Source organism: Trichogramma pretiosum, unplaced genomic scaffold (assembly GCF_000599845.2).
Source record: "Trichogramma pretiosum strain Unisexual culture from Peru unplaced genomic scaffold, Tpre_2.0 scaffold19, whole genome shotgun sequence".
Taxonomy (NCBI): domain Eukaryota; kingdom Metazoa; phylum Arthropoda; class Insecta; order Hymenoptera; family Trichogrammatidae; genus Trichogramma; species Trichogramma pretiosum.
In genome coordinates, this window is record NW_019641707.1 from 805,620 (window position 1) to 825,723 (window position 20,104).

General features: G+C 34.9%; 6 protein-coding genes across 7 annotated transcripts; 3 read left to right on the top strand and 3 right to left on the bottom strand.

Annotated features, from left to right (window-relative positions):
• Positions 1-1,066: 1,066 nt before the first annotated feature.
• Positions 1,067-6,554, bottom strand: LOC106659706. The gene is made up of 4 exons (XM_023463106.1): positions 4,741-6,554; positions 4,161-4,678; positions 1,699-3,403; positions 1,067-1,636 (listed from the first exon to the last, which is right to left on the bottom strand). Exons 1-4 carry the CDS (start codon positions 6,398-6,400, stop codon positions 1,089-1,091), a joined length of 4,431 nt encoding a protein of 1,476 aa, XP_023318874.1. The 5' UTR covers positions 6,401-6,554; the 3' UTR covers positions 1,067-1,088.
• A 652-nt stretch (positions 6,555-7,206) lies between these two features.
• On the bottom strand, positions 7,207-9,678 carry LOC106659710 (putative ankyrin repeat protein RF_0381). Its single transcript, XM_023463107.1, has 2 exons — positions 7,845-9,678; positions 7,207-7,764 (listed from the first exon to the last, which is right to left on the bottom strand). The coding sequence occupies exons 1-2, from the start codon at positions 9,312-9,314 to the stop codon at positions 7,207-7,209; spliced, it is 2,028 nt and encodes a 675-aa protein (XP_023318875.1). The 5' UTR covers positions 9,315-9,678.
• Positions 9,679-10,365: 687 nt separating this feature from the next.
• LOC111694539 (60S ribosomal protein L39) lies at positions 10,366-11,023 on the top strand. Its single transcript, XM_023463082.1, has 3 exons — positions 10,366-10,461; positions 10,579-10,682; positions 10,913-11,023. The coding sequence occupies exons 1-3, from the start codon at positions 10,459-10,461 to the stop codon at positions 10,959-10,961; spliced, it is 156 nt and encodes a 51-aa protein (XP_023318850.1). The 5' UTR covers positions 10,366-10,458; the 3' UTR covers positions 10,962-11,023.
• Positions 11,024-12,099: 1,076 nt separating this feature from the next.
• Positions 12,100-14,590, top strand: LOC106659891 (chromatin assembly factor 1 subunit B). The gene is made up of 6 exons (XM_014382635.2): positions 12,100-12,404; positions 12,487-12,619; positions 12,691-13,000; positions 13,084-13,347; positions 13,428-13,655; positions 13,729-14,590. Exons 1-6 carry the CDS (start codon positions 12,267-12,269, stop codon positions 14,342-14,344), a joined length of 1,689 nt encoding a protein of 562 aa, XP_014238121.1. The 5' UTR covers positions 12,100-12,266; the 3' UTR covers positions 14,345-14,590.
• A 72-nt stretch (positions 14,591-14,662) lies between these two features.
• LOC106659893 (peroxiredoxin-2) lies at positions 14,663-16,779 on the bottom strand. Of its 2 annotated transcripts, none has more exons than XM_014382637.1 (5): positions 15,903-16,779; positions 15,454-15,571; positions 15,126-15,365; positions 14,837-15,038; positions 14,663-14,766 (listed from the first exon to the last, which is right to left on the bottom strand). In XM_014382637.1, the coding sequence occupies exons 1-5, from the start codon at positions 16,084-16,086 to the stop codon at positions 14,713-14,715; spliced, it is 798 nt and encodes a 265-aa protein (XP_014238123.1). In that variant the 5' UTR covers positions 16,087-16,779; the 3' UTR covers positions 14,663-14,712. The 2 variants fall into 2 exon arrangements, with proteins under 2 accessions (XP_014238123.1, XP_014238124.1); XM_014382638.2 differs by having other exon boundaries at positions 14,837-15,002; positions 15,903-16,774.
• Positions 16,780-17,367: 588 nt separating this feature from the next.
• LOC106659892 (F-box only protein 28) lies at positions 17,368-20,087 on the top strand. The gene is made up of 3 exons (XM_014382636.2): positions 17,368-18,259; positions 18,427-18,675; positions 18,755-20,087. Exons 1-3 carry the CDS (start codon positions 18,152-18,154, stop codon positions 19,478-19,480), a joined length of 1,083 nt encoding a protein of 360 aa, XP_014238122.1. The 5' UTR covers positions 17,368-18,151; the 3' UTR covers positions 19,481-20,087.
• The last annotated feature ends 17 nt before the right edge of the window (positions 20,088-20,104 follow it).

The following is a 20,104-nucleotide window of genomic DNA, read 5'->3' on the forward strand; positions in this document are numbered from 1 at the left end:
TTGAAAAAATTTTTTTCGAATTCCTTGTCAAATTTTAATAAATTTTGACCGTCGCAAAATTTCGATTGGAGCTTCCTAGCTCATTCTAGAGCATAACAAAGATTCGAGCGAAATTCTGAAGACGTTCATCACAATTACATTATTTTTCAAATTTCTTCAGAATTTCGCTCGAATCTTTGTTATGCTCTAGAATGAGCTAGGAAGCTCCAATCGAAATTTTGCGACGGTCAAAATTTATTAAAATTTGACAAGGAATTCGAAAAAAATTTTTTCAAATTTTTTTACCGGAACCTCTGGGTTCCAGGAACCGTTTTTCATAAAAATAGCGTTTTTTAGCCATAGATGCTATCGCCTTCAATTAAAAAATTTGAAAAAATTCAAGGTTATGTATTTTGACCTGAAAAACAAGAAAAAAATTTTTCCAGATTTTTTAAAGCTTCATATCGCCCTAAAAAAATTATTTTCGTAAAAAAAGGGCGTTTTTCGGCTAAAAACCGCCAGCGCTCTGTCTGAAAAAATCTGAAAAAATTTGAGGTTATGTATTTTGATGTCAAAAATAAGTGGAAAAAAAGATCGGGCTTTGTATTGCATCGTAGCGCCGTATATGAATTTTCAAAATTTTCAATAATTTTTTCTGAAGGCCTGAAGCACTCAAAAAATCTGAAAAAATTCAAGGTTGTTTGGATTGTTGAAAAGTATTTTTGTGAATTTTTTCAGATTTTTTAATTGCTTCAGGCCTTCAGAAAAAATATAGATAGAAAATGGACGTTTATACCGGAAGTGGGGGGTAGGAGGGGGGAGGGGGTCTAAAATTTTGGTTTTGGGTCTTTTTTACCATGTACTATAACATACCAAAAGCGCGTCAAGATCGGTGACATACGAGCGCAGGTTTATTTAAAAAATTCTGAGCCTTACCCATATATATATATTATAAATATCGAAAACTAGATTAATTCTACATTTGTACTATATATTGTTATATGTAATCACTCAATTATTTCATATTTTTATCACAGTAAAATTTCCATTCATATAAAAAGAATATAAAAAATAATACTGTCAGATATTTTAATCACAATAATGATATTTTAATTTTCAAATTCATCGACGCTTATACACATCGAAAGGATATCTTCATTGCTCATATACTGAATAACCTGTTCGCAAAACAATACAGGAAGATTGCCCTGCATCAGCAATATCAGGTATTCCAGGCCAATGTCTACGAAGAGTTTTCTCATACAGCATTTAATTATGTAACCTTTTATTGTCCTTGATATTGAGCTGAATTCTTTTCTATTTAAATCGAAGACTGTCATAAATTCTGAATTTTGCAATAAGTAATATCCATTTTCTGGGCTAGTTGCACAAACATCGAGTAGGGACACACCATCCTTTATCATCAGATTTTTCACGTATTCAATCTGTTCCGAAATTTTTGCATAAAAATCTTCTACTTGTTCAATAGGATACGTGTCCGACCATTGTATCAGGCAATCCTTCATTTCTTCCGTAATATACATTTTCCCTTTTTGTATAATTTCTAGATGATTTTGAAGATCATTACTATAGAGGTGTAGGTCCGGAGAGTCGCTAGAAATTTTATTTAAAAGAGCACGGATCTGCGTCAAAGAACCTATGAAAAAATAAACGATGCTTAATAAAAATATAAAATTGTTTCATTTAATGAAATCTTACCGAATTTTAATGTAGCTTCAAATGTGTATGACTTATAATCTTCGTCATCAAACCCTGGATCGATCAAAAATTTTAATATGGTCAAATCACTTGATCCAATCATTTTATGACCTTTACTCTTTAAAAGATCAAGGATGGATAAAAGTGAAAACACTTGATCCAAGTAATCTTTGTAGTTATTATACTCTAATGATTTTTTCGAGAGATCAACACTTTGCACATCGGCTCCATGTTGTAAAAGTACCTTGACCACATCATAGTTATATTGCAATACGGCCAAGTAAAGTGGCGAATTACCTTCTTTATCAATGACGTTCGGATTGGCTCCATATTTCAAGAGTAACTTAACCATTTCCAAGCAGTTATACATTAGATTCTTGTATAGATCAGGTAAACAGACGCCGGGATCATAATCTATAGGTCCACAATGGCTCACCAAGTGTAAACACGTTTGGCCATCATCGAGAACTTGGTTTGGATCGGCATTATTTTGGAGCAGAATTTCTAAATTTTTGTGTCCAATTTTCATTAATTCTGTAGGTTCATCGATCCAATCTATATAACTCATATCCAATATATTATCCAAGCAAAGCATTATTGGCGTGCTATTTTCATGGTTTCTTTCATTCACGTCGCATTTGTAATCAATGAGAAGCTCAAGAAGTTCAGAATCAGAATTAAACGAGTGGAAAAAAACGTGCAGAAGGTTTTTTCTTAAAAGACTTATGCTGGGATTAGCGCCATGTTCCAAAAGCACTTTTATTATCTCTACTTCCTTAAATTTAGTAGCTAAAGTCAATGGTGATTCATTGGTGCCACAGGATGAATACCAAATAAGATCAAGATCGATTTTTTGATCAATGAATTGTTGTACAATCTCGATGTTGCCATACATGCAAGCCGCGTGTAAATAAGTAAATCCTTCGTCATCTCCAAGATTTTCTAATTCATCCTTACCCGTAGTGTGTTTCACGAGATTACTCACAAAATGATTGCCAATAACTTGCATAGGTTCTAATTCATAATAACTGCAATGTTCATATACACGTTTAAGACAACGAAGAGGCGCTTCACACCAATTATCATCTACTAATTTTAAATCGGCACCATTGTTTAATAGTAATTTTGCTGTAACTGCATCGGACTTTTCAATAGCTAAACTCAACGGGGTTTTGGCAAGCCCATCGTCAAAGAAAATCAGATTTACGTCCACGCCTTGGTCGATAAATTTCTGTACCACCGTAACATTACTAGTCATACAGGCTGCGTGAAGGTAAGTGAATCCCTGATTGTCGCTGAGATTCTCATTTCCAGAATAATCGAACAATATTTTTGACAATGACCAATTTTTTTTTTTAACCACTAAATGAATCGCCGTTTGGCCCAAGTCATTAAGTACTTGCAACTCAGCACCATTTTCCATGAGCACCTCAACGAGCCGGTAATTCCATCGTTCGGTTTCCAGAACTGTTTTTAAAATCCAGTTAATATTCTCGGCATCGCCGTCAAATTCATCAACGATGAATGCCAATAGGTCCTCGTCGTGCCAATTACGATTCTCCATGAACTTCGTGATAAACTGTTTCCGCTTTTTTTCAATACTTTTTTTCACGGTACTCTCCTGCATATTGCTTTTACTCACATTCATTGATTCAAACTTTAAAGTAGCCTCACTGTCTATGGAACAAAAACGATTTATCTTATCGATTTATAATGTCGATATATATCATCGCTAATTCACCAGCCACGATTCACTGCGTCACCTGTGCTTATACGCCTTTATAATACACACGATACGGAGCGACAATTCACAACGACTGACTGGTTTGCACACGATTCTCATATTTAATATACCGTCGAGTGATGTGTTTTTTTCTCTGAGTCATCCGGTACGTAAAAACCATATTGACGTCAAAAAACCCATGCCAATTTTACGCCGCTCATATATAGGTTCGATTTTGCTATTTTACCAATGCATAGTATAGTAGTTACAGAAGATTACAGAAGATATACTTATCTCAAGAGTGTGCATAGATGAAATAAATAAGGCACGTAAATTCAAATTATGGATGAAATTTTTTCAAGTTTGATTCTTATTACAACATATAAGAATACAAAAATTGTATCTGCTTGTATGATCGGAGGATACATCGATAAATAAATTACGGAACCACAATAATCAAATCAATGTTATATCATATATAAACTGCTCTTTTGATATTGAATATGAGTATAGGTACATAGGATGAGAAAGGAAAGATGAAAATAGACAACATTTTTTCATAAAAAGTATATGTTTATTATAAATATCAATGACTAGATTAATATGTACTTAATTATTTCATATTTTAATCACTTTAAAAATTCGATTTATATAAAAAATATATAAAAAATAATACTGTAAGGTATTTTAATCGCAATGACTCTTATTTTCAAATTTCATTGATCAATGCTTCACACACCAACAGAATATCTTCATTGTTCAAGTATTGAATCAATTTTTCACAGCATAATAGAGGAAGATTACCCTGCGTCAATAGTATTATATATTCGAATCCAATATCCACGAAAAGTTTTCTCATAAGGCACTGAATTATGTACCCTTTTATTACGTTAGATATTGTACTGAATTCTTTTTCATTTGAATAGAAGAAGGTCCAGAAGTCTGAATCTTTTAGCAAATAATATCCTTTTTCTGGGCTAGTTGCACAAACGTCAAGAAGGGATACACCATCCTTTATCATCAAATGTTTTACGTATTCAATCTGTTCCGAAATCGCTGCAAAATAATCATTTTTTGCTTGATCATTACGTGTTGTGTGTGGCCATTGTTTTAGGCAATCCTTCATTTCTTCCGTAATATACATTTTCCCTTGTTGTACAATTTCTAGATATTTTTCAAGGACATCACTACAGAGATATCGCTCCAGAGAGTTACTGGGAATGTTTTTTAAAAACACCCGGATGTGCGTCAGAAAACCTGTAAAATTATGAACATTTCACAAAAAAAATATACAATCATTTTATATAATGAGATCTTACCAAGCTTTAATCTAGTTTCAAACTTGCTGTTTGGGAGATGACATTCGTCGCAACGATCTGGGTCGATCAGCAATTTCAATATGGCCAAAGCGCTTGGCCTGTTTAATTCGTGTCCTTTACTTTTTAATAGATCGAGGATAGATAAAAATGAGAACACTTGATCTAAGTAATCGCTAGATTGATTATATTCTATTGGTTTTTTTGAGAGATCAACACTTTGCACATCGGCTCCATGTTGTAAAAGTACCTTAACCACATGATAGTTGTACTGCAATACGGCCAAGTAAAGTGGCGAATTACCTTCATTATCAATAACGTTTGGATTGGCTCCATATTTCAAGAGTACCTTCACCATTTCCAAGCATTTATACATGAGATTCTCGTATAGATCAGGTAAATAGACGTCGGTATCATAATCTATAGGTCCACAACGGCTCGAAGAAACTACCAAGTGTAAACACGTTTGGCCATCATCGAGAACTTGGTTTGGATCGGCATTATTTTGGAGCAGAATTTCTAAATTTTTGTGTCCAGTTTTCATTAATTCTGTAGATTCATCGTTCCAATCCATATCATTCATATTCAATATATTGTCCAAGCAAAGCGCCAGTGGGGTGTGATTTTCATGGTCTCTTGCATTCACGTCGCATTTGTAATCAATGAGGAGCTCAAGAAGTTCAGAATCAAAATTAAATGAGTGGAAAAAAACGTGCAGAACATTTTTTCTTAAAAGACTTATGCTAGGATTAGCGCCGTGTTTCAAAAGCACTTTCATTATCTCTACCTGCTCAAATTTAGTAGCTAAAGTCAATGGTGATTCATTAGTGCCACAGGATGAATACCAAATAAGATCAAGATCGATTCTTTGATCAATGAATTTTTGCACAATCTCGATTTTGCCATACATGCAGGCCGCGTGTAAATAAGTAAATCCTTCGTCATCGCCAAGATTTTCCAATTCATCCTTATCCGTGGTGTGTTTCACGAGATTACTGAGAAAATGATTTCCAATAACTTGCAGAGGTTCTAATTCATAATATCCGCAATGTTCATATACACGTTTAAGACAACGTAGAGGCGATTTATCCCAATTATCATCTACTAATTTTAAATCGGCACCATTGTTTAATAGTAATTTTGCTATATCAGCATCTTGATCTTCTATAGCTAAACTTAACGGGGTTTTAACAATCCCATTGTCAAAGAAAATCAGATTCACATCCACGCCTTCGTCGATAAATTTCTGTACCACCGTAACATTACTAGTCATACAGGCTGCGTGAAGGTAAGTGAATCCCTGATTGTCGCTGAGATTCTCATTTCCAGAATAATTGAACAATATGTTTGACAATGACCAATTTTTTTTTTTAGCCGCTAAATGAATCGCCGTTTGGCCCAAGTCATTGAGTACTTGCAACTCAGCACCATTTTCCATGAGCACCTCAACGAGCCGGTAATTCCATCGTTCGGTTTCCAGAACTGTTTTTAAAATCCAGTTAATATTCTCGGCATCGCCGTCAAATTCATCAACGATGAATGCCAATAGGTCCTCATCGTGCCAATTACTATTATTCATAAACTTCTTGATAAACTGTTTCCGCTTTTTTTTAATACTTTTTTTCACGGCACTCTTCTGCATATTGCTTTTACTCACATTCATTGATGCAAACTTTAAAGTAGCCTCACTGTCAATGAAACAGAAACGATTTATCTTATCGATTTATAATGTCGATATATATCGTCGCTAATTCACTAGCCACGATTCACTGCGTCACCTGCGCTTATACGCCTTTAGAATATACACGATCCGGAGCGACGATTAACAACGACTGACTGGTTTGCACACGATTCTCATGTTTTATATACCGCCGAGTGATGCGTTTTTTTCTCTGAGTCATCCGGTACGTAAAAACCATATTGACGTCGAAAAACCCATACCAATTTTACGCCGCTCATATATAGGTTCGATTTTGCTATTTTACTAATGCATAGTATAGTAGTTACAGAAGATTACAGAAGATATACTTCTCTCAGTGTGCATAGGTGAAATAAATAAGGCACGTAAATTTAAATTATAGATGAAATTTTTTCAAGTCAAATTTTTATTACAACATATTATAAAAATACCAAAAATGTAGCTGATTTGATGATCGAAAAGTATATCAATAAAAAAATTACGAAACCACTATAATCAAATATATATGTTATATCATATATAAACTGCTCTTTTGAGATTGAATATGAGTATAGGTACATGGGATGAAAAAGAAAAGATGAAAACAGACAATATTTTTTCTTAAAAAAAGTATGTATATTATAAATATCAATGACTAGATTAATATGTATCATATATATTATATAATTACTCAATTATTTCATATTTTTATCACTAGAAAAATTCGATACATATAAAAAATATATAAAAAATAATACTGTAAGGTATTTTAATCGCAATGACTCTCATTTTTAAATTTCATTTATCAATGCTTCACACACCAACAATATATCTTCATTGTTCAAGTATTGAATCAATTTTTCACAGCACGACAGAGGAAGTCTACCCTGCGTCAGTAGTATTATATATTCGAGTCCAATATCCATAAAAATTTTTTTCATAAAGCATTTCTCTATGTATCCTGTAATGATCTCATTTATAATAGAGCAGTTATCTTTGAAGTCTTTTGAATTAATTTTCGTCCAGAATTTAAAATCATTCAGCAGTCCGTATGCTTTTTTAGGGCTAGATGCACAAACATCAAGTAGAGACACACCATCTTTTATCACCAGATTTTTTATGTATTCAATTTCTTGCGGTATACTATCAATATAATCATCAATATAAATCTCATCAATTATGTAAAATTGTTGTAATTGTAGCAGACAATTCTTCATTTCTTCTGTCATGAACATATTCCCTGTTTCAATAGTTTGAAGACATATGTAAAGTAGGTCGGCAATATCATATTTCATGTCATCGTTCTTAAATCGATCATCACTACTATTTTTTACATCATTTAATAATAGCTAATTTTGTATTAAAGAACCTGTAATAATATGTACTGCATTAGTTATACAAATTTCATTTTAGTTAGATTTAATAAAACCTTACCAAAAGTTATTGTATTCTTCAAATTTGCAGTGGAGCAAATTTCGGAGTCATATCTAATTAGCACTGCCAAATATTTCAACGCGGTCAAACAACTTGATTCATTCATTTGATATCCTTTCCTATCCAAAAAATGTAGAATAACAAAAAATTTTATCACTTTATCGTCGTAGTTCCAATCATGTTCGCAATTTAGCCTCGAAAGATCAACACTTTTCACGTCAGCCCCATGTTCCAAAAGTACTTCAACCATATCGACGTTGCTGTTCATCACAGCTAATTGTAGAGGTGAATCGCCATTATTATCTTTGGTGTTTGGATCGCATCCATATTTCAAAAGTTTTGTAACTAGTTCGACATCTTTATATACAGGGCGATAGTATTCAGATGATTTTTGCGGTGCAAACCAAAAGAACAACGGACTACGACCATCATGGTCTTTTTCATTCACATCGCAGTTGTAATGAATGAGCAGTTCGAGCAGATTCTGTTCTACAGGGCTATATTCAACAAACTTGAAAAAAACGTGTAAAGGGTTTTTCCTCAATGGTTTCACATGAGGATTTGCACCACTTTTTAAAAGCAATTCTACTATTTTTATTCGTTTAAATTCAGTAGCTAGAGTCAATGGTGTTTCACTTGTACCATCAGATAAATGCCAAATAATATCAAGATCGTCTTTTTGATCTATGAATTTCTTTACCATCTTGAAATTTCCAGTCATACAGGCTGCGTGTAAATATGTAAACCCCTCGACGTCGCTGCGATTTTCGAGTATCCCTGAATCTTTTTTATTTTTGAAGAGTTCCTTGAAATGATGTTTGGCAATAATTTTCCACAAGCATGATTCGTTTGAACGTTCTCTGATACGTTTGAAACACATTAGTGGGTCTTCAACCCAGTCATCTAATAAATTGAGATCAGCGCCATTGTCCAATAAAAGTTCTAATAATTCACATGACTTGTGTTTGATGCACAACGACAGAGGAGATTCGATATGGTCATTTTTATAAAATGTGAGATTGATATTTACGCCTTGATCAATGAATTTCTGTACCACCTCAACATTGTCAGCCATACAAGCTGCGTGTAAATAAGTGAATCCTTCATTGTCACTGAGATTCTCATTACCAGAATAATCGAATAGTAGGTCTAACACTGACCATTTTCGATTTTTTGCCGCGATATGAATTGCCGTTTGACCCGAGTCATTGAGTACTTGCAATTCGGTGCCATTTTCCATGAGTACTTGGACGATATAATATGGACAAGATTTGCATTCCAAGGTTGTTTTAAAAATCCAGTTAACATCATCGACGTTAAAGTCAAATTCATTCACGATGAATGCCTCCAGATCTTCGTCCGACCAATCATCCTGTTCGATGAACTTTTCGACAAATCTCGCTTTTCTTTTTTTAATTTTTGGTGGAGCATCTTCTTGTCTTCTGCTTTTTTTGCTGTCGGTCATTAATAAAGTATACTGTAATCCTTACAGTAGTTTTATTGCCTTGACGTCACCCTATTTTTTATATCAAATTATGCCGATTTATTTCAGCGCACTTTATTTCAAACCGATTTTGCTCTTCTCCTGTCGTCAGATGTATGCACTCACTTTTATAATACATCCACTCCAGAGCAACGATTGACAATGACTGACTGGTTCAAACACGATTCTCATACTTTATATACCGACGAGTGATGTGTTTTTCCTCTGATTCATCGGGACACGTAAAAACCAATTTGACGCAATGCCCCAAATCTCAAGCTATTGTTGTCACTTATAGTTTGCTCAAATTTATCATCGAATTTAGATCGGGGAGTTACAATGACACATATTTCAGTGAATAATTTCAAATTAGGCATTCGAAAAATGTATCATGTATATGGAGGAAAAAGCCGCATTTATGCTGCAGGCTATCTACCATATATGAATCTAACTGAAAAGCGTCAAAACTTTTAGAAATCGGTAACTTAAATTTCACACATACACATTGATAGTGATTGGTGAACTCATATTTTATTTTTAACCTCATTTATGTTTGCTCCTCAAACAATGTAAACAATATTATTTGATAAATATTAATAAGTAATATCCATTGGGAGATGTTATAGGAGATTTTAGGAGTAGTATTAGGAGATATTGCACTTGTCACACTGATTAAATTGCAAAAATTTAGTGCGTCGCAAACCAGACGGAATTTTAAATTTATTGATCGAACAATTTAGCACGTTTTTTTATATCATACTCAAATAAATACTTACAGACCGACAAGGGATGTATAACTCATCTTATTTACGCGAAAAAATGCGCGACTCTCTTCATCCATCAAAGATGATTAATTCACGATGTACAACTAATGAATCCATTACATTGTCCAATTTCTTCAAGGGATTTAAGAATAATCTATTTTACTAGAAATTGACAAATTGCGAATTATTTAATTTGCGCGGCTTGCGTTTCGAATCTCAACCGCGTGCTCGTCTCATTACAGTTGTAGACTGTACTTATAACAGTGCAGCCGGCACGAGAGTGGTGCTGCGTGCGACGTGAAAGTCTATTACGAAAAAGCAACCTTTTTCCTCTTTTTAGGTGTACACCTCGAGGTTCCAAGATGGTGTGTATAAGTTTATTATACTTACAATTCAAAAAATAGCAACAATTAACGAATAATTAGTGAAAACATGATCATAATAATTACGTGATTGACTAATGGATTTTATTCAATTTCCAGGGAGCCCACAAAACATTGATCATCAAGAGAAAACTGGCCAAGAAAATTAAACAAAACAGGCCCATACCGCAGTGGACCAGAATGAAGACTGGCAATACCATTAGGTGGGTTTCATTCCGATAAATTATTTACATCTTACGATAAGGACGTTTTGTCTTTGGGGTTTTAATTCAATTTAAAATTTGTGGATACTTCTCGGACAATAAGTTGCCAAATGTGTCGTGTTGAGGTTACGTGGGCTACAGTCAGCTCGCATTAAATATATATTGACTATACTATCATGCTGCACTGAAATTTGTTTTTATTAATGAATATGTGTTTATTTATTTTACAGGTACAACGCCAAGAGGCGTCACTGGAGGAGAACCAAGTTGAAGTTGTAAATTGTTTCAACCGCATCATGTTTTATGTTACTTGTTCAGAGAATAAACTTCCATAAAACTTACATCTGTGTTAACAATTTTTTATACATATAAAAATATGCAATTTACTTGAAGTTTATGCAACTTTCAATCTTAGATTAAGACAAAAACATTAATTTTTTTAAAAATTAAATGAATGATTTTCATCTTCTGAGATGCTAAAAATAGTAACGAAACATGATATCAAAACTTACCCTCAACTTATTTTGCATTAATTGTAGAAATTTTATCACATATTATCTGATAGAACAGAATAAAGTAAATTGAGTTTTATAGCCCCTATCTTGATAAGTGCGTCTAAGTCAACGTATTCAATATTTTAACTACTTTTTTTTGTTTTTACTTACATATTTTCCTTGATCAGTAGTTACTGTTTTTTTTAAACAATGAATGAAAAACATTGCCTTAAATCTTCATTGACACATTGAATCATTAATAAATACATTGAATCTTTGCTCGATCCAAGCTGATGTAAGTCATTTCCTCTGGTATAATTTTAAAAATGGTAGGTACAGTTACTTTAAAAAAAATGTAATCACTTAAATTGTATTGCAATGGAAGAACAGTAAATTATACTCAGTTGCAACTTAACCACATCCACAAATAAAATTGAATATGTCGCGCGAATCATCATTAATAATGTAAAATTTCGCGATTATTGGGTGAAGCGACATCTGCTGGAGAGCTTTGATACCGAAGAACACTCAGACCTCGAACAAAAATCAAAATTTTAAATGACATGTTCAATTATTTTGTTATAAATGAAAAAACTAGCACACACATGAATTATTTGCAATAATTAAAGCTTAGATCATTCTCATGACTTACGTCCATATCATATAATTTTACGAAATTTACCAATTTTTCATTTTTATAACACCGCATGTCAACTAAATTATTTACTATTAATTTTTAAACAATCAAAATATTTACATACACTTATAATATCAAGCTAATACGTACCTGAAAGATAATGTAAAATGATTTTAAAAAAATGCTTGGTTCAATCTTAAATCGTTTTTAAATTATTATTATGGGCCGCCAATCGGTGTGCAGCTCTGATTATTTTGTGCCAAGTTAGCGCGCGAAAATCCCACCTTCAACTCCAGTACTGTCAGTAGGGTTATCATTACACGACCGCATGACATGTTTATTTTTCATTCCGACGACGAATAAATAAAAATAAAAAATAAAAGATCTCGTTGTATCGTTAGAACTGCGTGAAATACATACAGAAATTGAACGCGTTGACAGTCGAGTGTAAACATGAAGTGCACCATACCCGAAATTTCTTGGCACAATCGTGTACCAGTGCTCAGTGTTGATTTCCAGAACGGCGTGCACGAAAAAAATGAGAAACAATTCTGGAGGCTGGCCAGTGGTGGCTGTGACTCCCACGTTCTTGTGAGTAACGATTACAGATAAAAAAAAATTACCTATTTAATTAAATAAACTGCAATTAATTTGCTTACGATGTTTACCACAGGTTTGGCATCTCACAGTAGGTGCAGAGGGTGAAGCATCAGTCGTCTGTGTTGCAGATTTGGAAAGACATCAGAAGACTGTAAATGTTGTTCGGTTTTCTCCCTCCGGTGAAATCTTAGCTTCTGGAGATGATGGTATTTGATTATAATCTTGCAAGATATATTGATAATACTTGCACGTTGTCACTCATGCATTCTTTCTTTAGAGTCTGTCATTATTCTTTGGAAGCAGAGAGAAGGTTCAGATAATCCTATTCTACCTCAAGAAGATGGCGATCACAGCGAGCAATGGAATTCTTGGAAAGTTTTTCGTGGACACATAGAGGATATTTATGATTTGTGCTGGTCACCAGATTCAGCTACAATGGCCTCTGTGTCTCTAGACAATTCTGTTATTTTTTGGAATATTGAAAAGGGTAAAAAAATTTGTATGGTATCTGATTATCATAAAGGCTTCCCACAAGGAGTTGCATGGGATCCTTTAAATAAAAGTGTTGCAACATTGAGTTCAGACAGGTATGTTTGTTTTTGATCTATTAGAAACTGAATTGATTATATATATTTTAAATGTTTTAATTTTTTTCCTAATTTTTTTTCAGGCTATTACGTCTCATTAGTGTAGCATCTAAAAAAACTATCAGCCGTGTTAGTAAGTCTAAGATCCCTACACCACCTGGAAATCCACTTGAAGGAAAAATTGTACGCTTATTCTATGATGATACATTTAAATCATTTTTTAGAAGATTAACTTATTCTCCTGATGGAAATCTGATAATAGCACCATCTGGGATAATAGAACCACAGGAACCTTCTGAAAAAACTACAAATTCTGTTGTTATTTTTTCAAGTCACGATATTAAAGAGTATGTTCATTTCGTATCATTTTACTATTATTCTTACATGTTATTATCAAATCATAATATATTTACACATTTTATTGCAGACCTTTAGCTATTCTTCCAACGCATGATGAAGTTTCAAATGCTGTGAAGTGCTGTCCTACATTTTTTAAACTAAGAGAAAATGGTCCAGAATCATATATGAAATTACCATACAGAATGGTGTTTGCAGTTGCAACAGACAACTCAGTAATTATTTATGATACTCAGCAAGATGCACCTATTGCAATCATTTCTAACATTCACTACACAAGATTAACAGATTTGGCTTGGTAATATATCACTTTGAATTGATTCTTTTAATTTTTACTTACATAATTTACTCATACAATGATCCATTCTTAGGTCAAGTGATGGAAGAGTTTTAGTTGCTTCTTCATCTGATGGATATTGTTCAATAGTACATTTTCAAGCTGGTGAACTTGGTGAAGTATATGAAATGCCTTCCCCTGTCAAACCTGTTCCAGTTAAAAGTGATGATAAAGATGATAATAAAAACAAATCAACTGTGCCTGCTCTAGCAGAGCTTGATATTAATGCAGTTGATACAGATCTTTTACAAAACAAAATACCATCCAATAAAAATCAATTAAAAGACGAAACAAAAACTGATCAAATTTCAGACAAGGACGAACCAATGGATACCGATAATGATAAAGAAAATCCCAAAAATAATGACAATGACGACGATTTTCAGTTAGTGCTGGAAGATACAGTTGCAGAAACAGAAAAAAAAGTTCTATGTGAGAATGACAAAAAAGAAATTTCTAAAAACGAAACTGAAGAAGCTCCTTGTATCAACAAAAAGGATGATCAAAAAGATTCACCTGCCAAATCTGATAAACCACCGTTGCCACTTACTGTTAGAACACCAAGACGAGTTGAACTAATAACATTATCAAGTCCAAAACAAAAAATAAAAGCAAGAGCAAAGGCACACAGAGAAAAAAATCTTGAATGATGTTTGACTGTTAAATAGGTTTCTTTGTCATTTCAAACAGTAATGTTGTTTTGAAAAAATTCAAAATTTAGATTTAAAATGTTTAAAAATCCAGAAAATCAATTGGATTTTAAGAATGTTCAATGTCTGTATAGTTATGAGTGATGATGTATTGTGTACAATAAAAGTTTGTAATCTATATTTTGTTAAAGTATTAGGGAAGTCACAATGGACTGCACAATAAATTTTTTATGCAAGAGAACTAAATTAATATTTTTTTCTTAATAATTTTGACTGTTCCTATGTCCAATAATCTTATCTTATTGAATGAAATTTGTATAAAAATTAGTCTTTATTTTCAAAATCTCTATAAAAAATAGTTTACAAAATTACACTTCATTCTTTGCAAAGTACTTCATTTTACCTTCTGGATTTGGAATTATCTGTAATCAACGAAACAATAAGATTATAATCGGCGTGAAACGATAACGTGAGATAAAATCATAATCTTACGGTGTCTTGGCCCGGTTTCCAGCCAGCTGGGCACACTTCGCCGTGGTCGTCGGTGTACTTGAAGGCTTGCACGAGCCTCAGAGTCTCGTCGACGGATCTTCCAACCGGCAGGTCATTCATCGTGATTTGGCGAAGAATTCCCTTGTCGTCGATTATGAAGAGTGCTCTAAAGCATAATGGATAGTTATTTTTTCTTTTCTTACTAACGTAACGAAGCAACGGGTAGGGTAAGTACATCTTGCTGAATAAGACACCGAGATCGTTTATATTGCAATGTATTTATATTTACCGCAGAGTGTGGCCCAAATCATTAAGGTACACGCCGTAATCCTTGGAAATTTTGTGCGTCAGGTCGGACAGCAGTGGTATCTTGATGCTCTCGAGGCCACCCTCGCGCCTCGGCGTTTTCGTCCAGGCCAGATGGGTGAAGTGCGAGTCGACCGAGGCGGCGACCAGCTCGACGCCGAGCTTGCGGAACTCCTCGACGCGCTCGGAGAAGGCGAGTATCTCGGTCGGGCAGACGAATGTGCTGAAAATTATAGATCATATGGATGTGAATGGAAAATTCGAAACTTTTTTTTTTTCGTTATCAAAATTAATAATTAAATATATCTCACAAATCGAGTGGGTAGAAGAAGAAGACTAGATATTTTCCCTTGTACTGCGAGAGCTTGAGTTCCTTGAATTCGCCGTTCACAACTGCAGTTCCCTCCCAATCAGGGGCCTTCTTGCCAACTGTAATTTGTTGTCAGTCTTCAGAAGTAATTCGTAAAGAGCTTGAAAGAAATACGTGGATTTCGAGAGAAGGAACTTGGGAAGGTAGATTGTTTTTTTTTGTTTTGAAAGAAAACGGAAAATTTTTCAAACATCGAGTTTGCAAAACATCGTTTGAATCTATCGTACCATCGCGGTTTACTTAACGTAAAAAAATCCATCGATGTTTTGCCCTCTTTGTAAACAAATGAAGAAGGAAATGTAGGTACGTATTTGCGGACAAGGATAACGAAAGCTCGACTCGGCAAAAATAATTTGGCAAATTTCTTTGTTTTTTTCTCTATATACTCACTAACGGCCTTTGTCGTGTGCAGCTGGTGACCCTCGTGCTTGGCGCCGCTCGGATAGACGGTGCCGCCGGCGAACGAGTAGCAGGTATCGTCCTCGCCCCAAGGATTGGCCCAGGCGGCGTTGATCGAGGCGCCGACTATGATGCTAATCAGGAGCAGACAGATGTAGAACGTTCTTCCTTCCATCGCGCTTTGATTCGGAGTCGATGGGTCGGAAAATGGGGCACGATAAAAAAAAAATAAAAATAAAAACAGCGCGAGTATAAGGTATCGGTGTCAAGCTCAACAGATGGCAACGACGATATATCCAAGTTTCTCTCTTTCTTTTGCGTGAGTATGTGTATACGCGCGCGCGAGACTACGACGACGACGACGAGGGGGAGCCGGTTCGTGTCAATTTCTACTTCTTTTTTTTTTTTTTTTTAACGTTTTCTGTTTTTTTTTCTGCGCGTTTCTCTTTCTCTTCTCTCCTGCCCACTGATCTGCTGCACGACTCTCTTCTTCTTTTCTCTCTCCCTCTCTCTCTCTCTCCGAATCGCGTTGTTGTTTACAATTAGACTATCGCATTTGGCTTTCGACACTCGCCACGTTCAACGCATATGTAAGTATACATTTATAATAAAACGTCACTCCACGGGAATACACACACACACACACTACGCGTAATTACTACTATACTGTCTGTCTGTCGCAGTCCTATAATGCGAATACGGGAAAATACGCGACACTGTACATATATAGAATCTCTAATTATTCTATTTTGGTCTAGGTAAAGGTTTTTATAACCGTTTATAGATAGTACTACGCGCAGCAGTGTTAAAGTTTATATCCGCGACTCGTGCCGGTGTCGTTATATTTACATACACAACAAGTTGTGATGATCCCGTGTATACGATGCTTGCGCTCGTGGTGATAGTACGGCAGGATTAAGCGATTATCCAGCGTGGCGCGCCAAGTTTCGATTAGATATCTTATTTATTTTTTTGCGTCCCGCGATTTTCAAACGATGCTTATTTCTTCGATAACGTATGCAAAGGCTTTGATGCACCTAATTATGGCGATTTTTCAAGAGGCACGACTATAATTAGATAAATGATTATTTGACGATTAGAAGTTACTTGATTAATATCATGTCAATTACGGCACAAAATTATGCATGATCTTCATCTTATCGTATCGATTCGTTATTACGTACGATACCGATCTCCGTATATTTCGTTGGCGCATATTTGACTCCACTTATAAAACGAATGTTTACATTTGTGCGACGGGTGCGCGATTTTTAACAATGACAAATGTGTAGTACACACACATAACACAGCTGCACGAAATCGCGGTGCCAACATCGCGACGAGGTACGCGAAACTCGAGTGCGAATTTTTCCGCCAAGTTGGCAGCGGCGAATCGACCCGAACAATCCCGAACGATCAAAATCGGAGCTCGCTCGACGGGACAGACCAAACTGCGTTTTTTGACCCTGTAATACCTATATGCACCTCATGCGTTCTTAGAAAGCTGTTAAAGCGCATTCGGTGTATGTAGTTTTGTACGTTGCGCACGCACGCATAGACGATATTCTATATTTGAAATCGCATCGAACACCCGCGACTGTACCCTACTCGAACGTTCTTTATCGCTGCTACGTGTTTGTGTGTATTACGGCGCAAAACATCGCAATTAACGTTCCTCGTTGCGCAGAGTTGGCTCTAATTTTTCTCGCGCACCGAGTCTTTTTGCGGATTTCGTCGAACCCATCCATTCACGAGTCGTCTCGTCCGCCGCGTCCGTCTCTCTCGCACGCGTGCACGTTGACGCGCGCGCATCGCGCTCCCTTACGTATCAAACGCGTGTGTGCATATATACATATAGCTAAGCTATATATACAAACATTCTAGAACGAGTCTCTTTCGCGTACACAACATAGTGTATACGACGGTGCGTGTCCTTGTTTTTCTTGCTATATTTTACGTACGCCTGCTACCAGTGTGCGGGGACTGCTCATTCATTGTCTTATTCGACGCAGTAGTGATCGGTGATTTTTTAAGGATTTGTTGCGTCAATATCCCGTCCGTCATCCGTGTAAAGCAATAATTGTTGCAGCTGTTTTGTGTGTGCAATCTGCACTGCGCACTCCGATAGCATAGCTTCGGCTGCTCGCTGCTGTTGCTGCTGTTAACGCGCACATAAAGCGGAGGCATTGTTTTGGTTTGGCTCGTTGTTTTTTTCAAGCTCATTTATAAATGAAAAAAGTATGACTTCGACGGAAAAGTACAATATCCATCTTTTGGAGCTGCCCGACATCGTTTTGGAGTGCATACTCTCGAAACTCAGCTACGATGAGATCGCCAAAAACAGAATCGTAAGTCTGCCTCATGCTTGTCATATTTTGTTACGCCCATACGTTTCTGTAAAAGAGACTTCCATTGCACAAATTGTGCAAAAGTTAGCTTCCTCGTGTATTTTTTCGAGTACTGCACACATGCGTATAATGAATTGATTACTGAGATGAAAAATTGCATTTTTCAGGTGTGTAAAACGTTCAATAATTTATGTAAGAAACTTTTGAACCGAGGTTTCAATACAATGGAAAAATACCATGCTCATCGTCTCAAAGCAATAAAAAGTCAGTTGCCCCGTAGAGAGTCTGAAAGAAGAAGTCATCCTCTGGCAAGACATAGTGATATTTTAACAGCAATAGAAACTCGTATATCTATGCTCTCCATGACCTTTTCTAAATACATAGATTTGAATCTATGCTGTTTTATACCTGGAAAGGTAAGCAATCAACAATTTACAATAGCTTGTCAAATTATTAATCGTCTATAACTGTTTTTAAAAAACTTATAATGTCTAGGTCATCGATGAAATATTCAAAATATTATTCATGATTGAATTTACCAAAGTACCTCCAAGAACTCCTGAAATTCTTCAAGAACTGCGAGATATTAGTAGCATGGCAATGGAACATTTTGATGAAAAAATTCTACCGGATCTCAGACCCAGTATTCGTTCTGGTATCACTGGAAGTCCCATCAATTATGAAGAAATAGTATCAAATCACAGTCCAAGATGTTCAAAATTATTACCTTTAGCACATGCGTCAAGTAGAGACATACTAAACCAAAGTTTGACAAAAATCTATAATAGAACAAAAAAAAATAGAAATACAGTACTTTGTGTCAAAGGTCAAATTGGCAAATTGAGATTGAGGCTCAACAGACAATCCTTTCATATGCGAGTACAACATGTGAAGTTGAAAGAGCATGCCAAAAAAATTCAAGAACAAGAAGCTCAACTCAATGATATGAGAAAACATTTGCAAGAATGGGAGCAAAAATTCAGTGATCTGAGAGCAGAGATGAATTGCTCGAAAGAAATAGTCCAAATGTCCGATTCACGGGAGAGTTGCAAAAGAAAGTTTTCAGAGCCAGCAGAAACGAGCGATTCTAGTATTATTTTACCGAAAGACCTACGAGCTAAAAAGCGTAAATTAATAGTCGAAAGAAAGGTTTCGAACGACGATCAAGACGTCAAATTCTTGAACTTCATCACGCATATTTTGTCCGATCCAAAACCATAGAAATTGTCACAAAATGTTTATAAATCGTTTTTTAATAATTAATTCTTTTGATGGTTGATATAATTAATTTAGATACGAGCAATTATATGTTTAACGTGAAATTATTAACTGTACAGCTTAAGATAATGTTTTTAGGCAGAGGCATAATAAAAAGTGACTGATTTTGCCCCAGAAAAATGAAAAATAATTCAAGTATTTATAAAAATGAATAACATTTTTAAGTCAAACTTGGAAATAAATAAAATGTTATGTGAAATTTGAAAAAGAAAAAAATTTTACGCAATCAAATTGTAAAATTTGGATCTCTAGCCCCAACATTGAATTGTATTGTATAAAAATCATCGACTAAATATTCAATAGGAAACAATTTAGTTTAAAAACAAAAAAATTTAACAAAGCAAGTATCATTTTTCATGAATCAAGTATATATATAATATAAAAATGAAGTCATAAAATAGCTAACGAATCATTGAAAATGTATCTTGTTGTTTAGGATGTAGATATAGTATCGTCGTATATTTATATCATTGTAATGTGATTCACACCGCCAATTTCGGCTTTCTAAGACTACTACTCGCTACAACTACTACTACCACTACTTCTACTACTTTTTCTTTTCTTTCG

Coding starts and splice junctions, on each gene's coding strand:
- LOC106659710 (XM_023463107.1), bottom strand. CDS start 9,314: ATGACCGACAGCAAAAAAAGCAGAAGACAAGAAGATGCTCCACCAAAA. Junction 7,765..7,844: donor ATACAATAACTTTTGGTAAG/GTTTTATTAAAT, acceptor ATACAAAATTAG/CTATTATTAAATGATGTAAA.
- LOC111694539 (XM_023463082.1), top strand. Junction 10,683..10,912: donor AAGACTGGCAATACCATTAG/GTGGGTTTCATT, acceptor TTTATTTTACAG/GTACAACGCCAAGAGGCGTC.
- LOC106659891 (XM_014382635.2), top strand. CDS start 12,267: ATGAAGTGCACCATACCCGAAATTTCTTGGCACAATCGTGTACCAGTG. Junction 13,001..13,083: donor GCAACATTGAGTTCAGACAG/GTATGTTTGTTT, acceptor ATTTTTTTTCAG/GCTATTACGTCTCATTAGTG. Junction 13,656..13,728: donor AGATTAACAGATTTGGCTTG/GTAATATATCAC, acceptor ATCCATTCTTAG/GTCAAGTGATGGAAGAGTTT.
- LOC106659892 (XM_014382636.2), top strand. CDS start 18,152: ATGACTTCGACGGAAAAGTACAATATCCATCTTTTGGAGCTGCCCGAC. Junction 18,260..18,426: donor AGATCGCCAAAAACAGAATC/GTAAGTCTGCCT, acceptor TGCATTTTTCAG/GTGTGTAAAACGTTCAATAA. Junction 18,676..18,754: donor GCTGTTTTATACCTGGAAAG/GTAAGCAATCAA, acceptor TATAATGTCTAG/GTCATCGATGAAATATTCAA.
- LOC106659893 (XM_014382637.1), bottom strand. CDS start 16,086: ATGGAAGGAAGAACGTTCTACATCTGTCTGCTCCTGATTAGCATCATA. Junction 15,572..15,902: donor GCACACGACAAAGGCCGTTA/GTGAGTATATAG, acceptor AACAAATTACAG/TTGGCAAGAAGGCCCCTGAT. Junction 14,767..14,836: donor GGAAACCGGGCCAAGACACC/GTAAGATTATGA, acceptor CGTTGATTACAG/ATAATTCCAAATCCAGAAGG.
- LOC106659706 (XM_023463106.1), bottom strand. CDS start 6,400: ATGAATGTGAGTAAAAGCAATATGCAGAAGAGTGCCGTGAAAAAAAGT. Junction 3,404..4,160: donor ACAATGAAGATATTCTGTTG/GTGTGTGAAGCA, acceptor ACATTATAAATC/GATAAGATAAATCGTTTTTG. Junction 1,637..1,698: donor TGAAGCTACATTAAAATTCG/GTAAGATTTCAT, acceptor ATTTTTTCATAG/GTTCTTTGACGCAGATCCGT.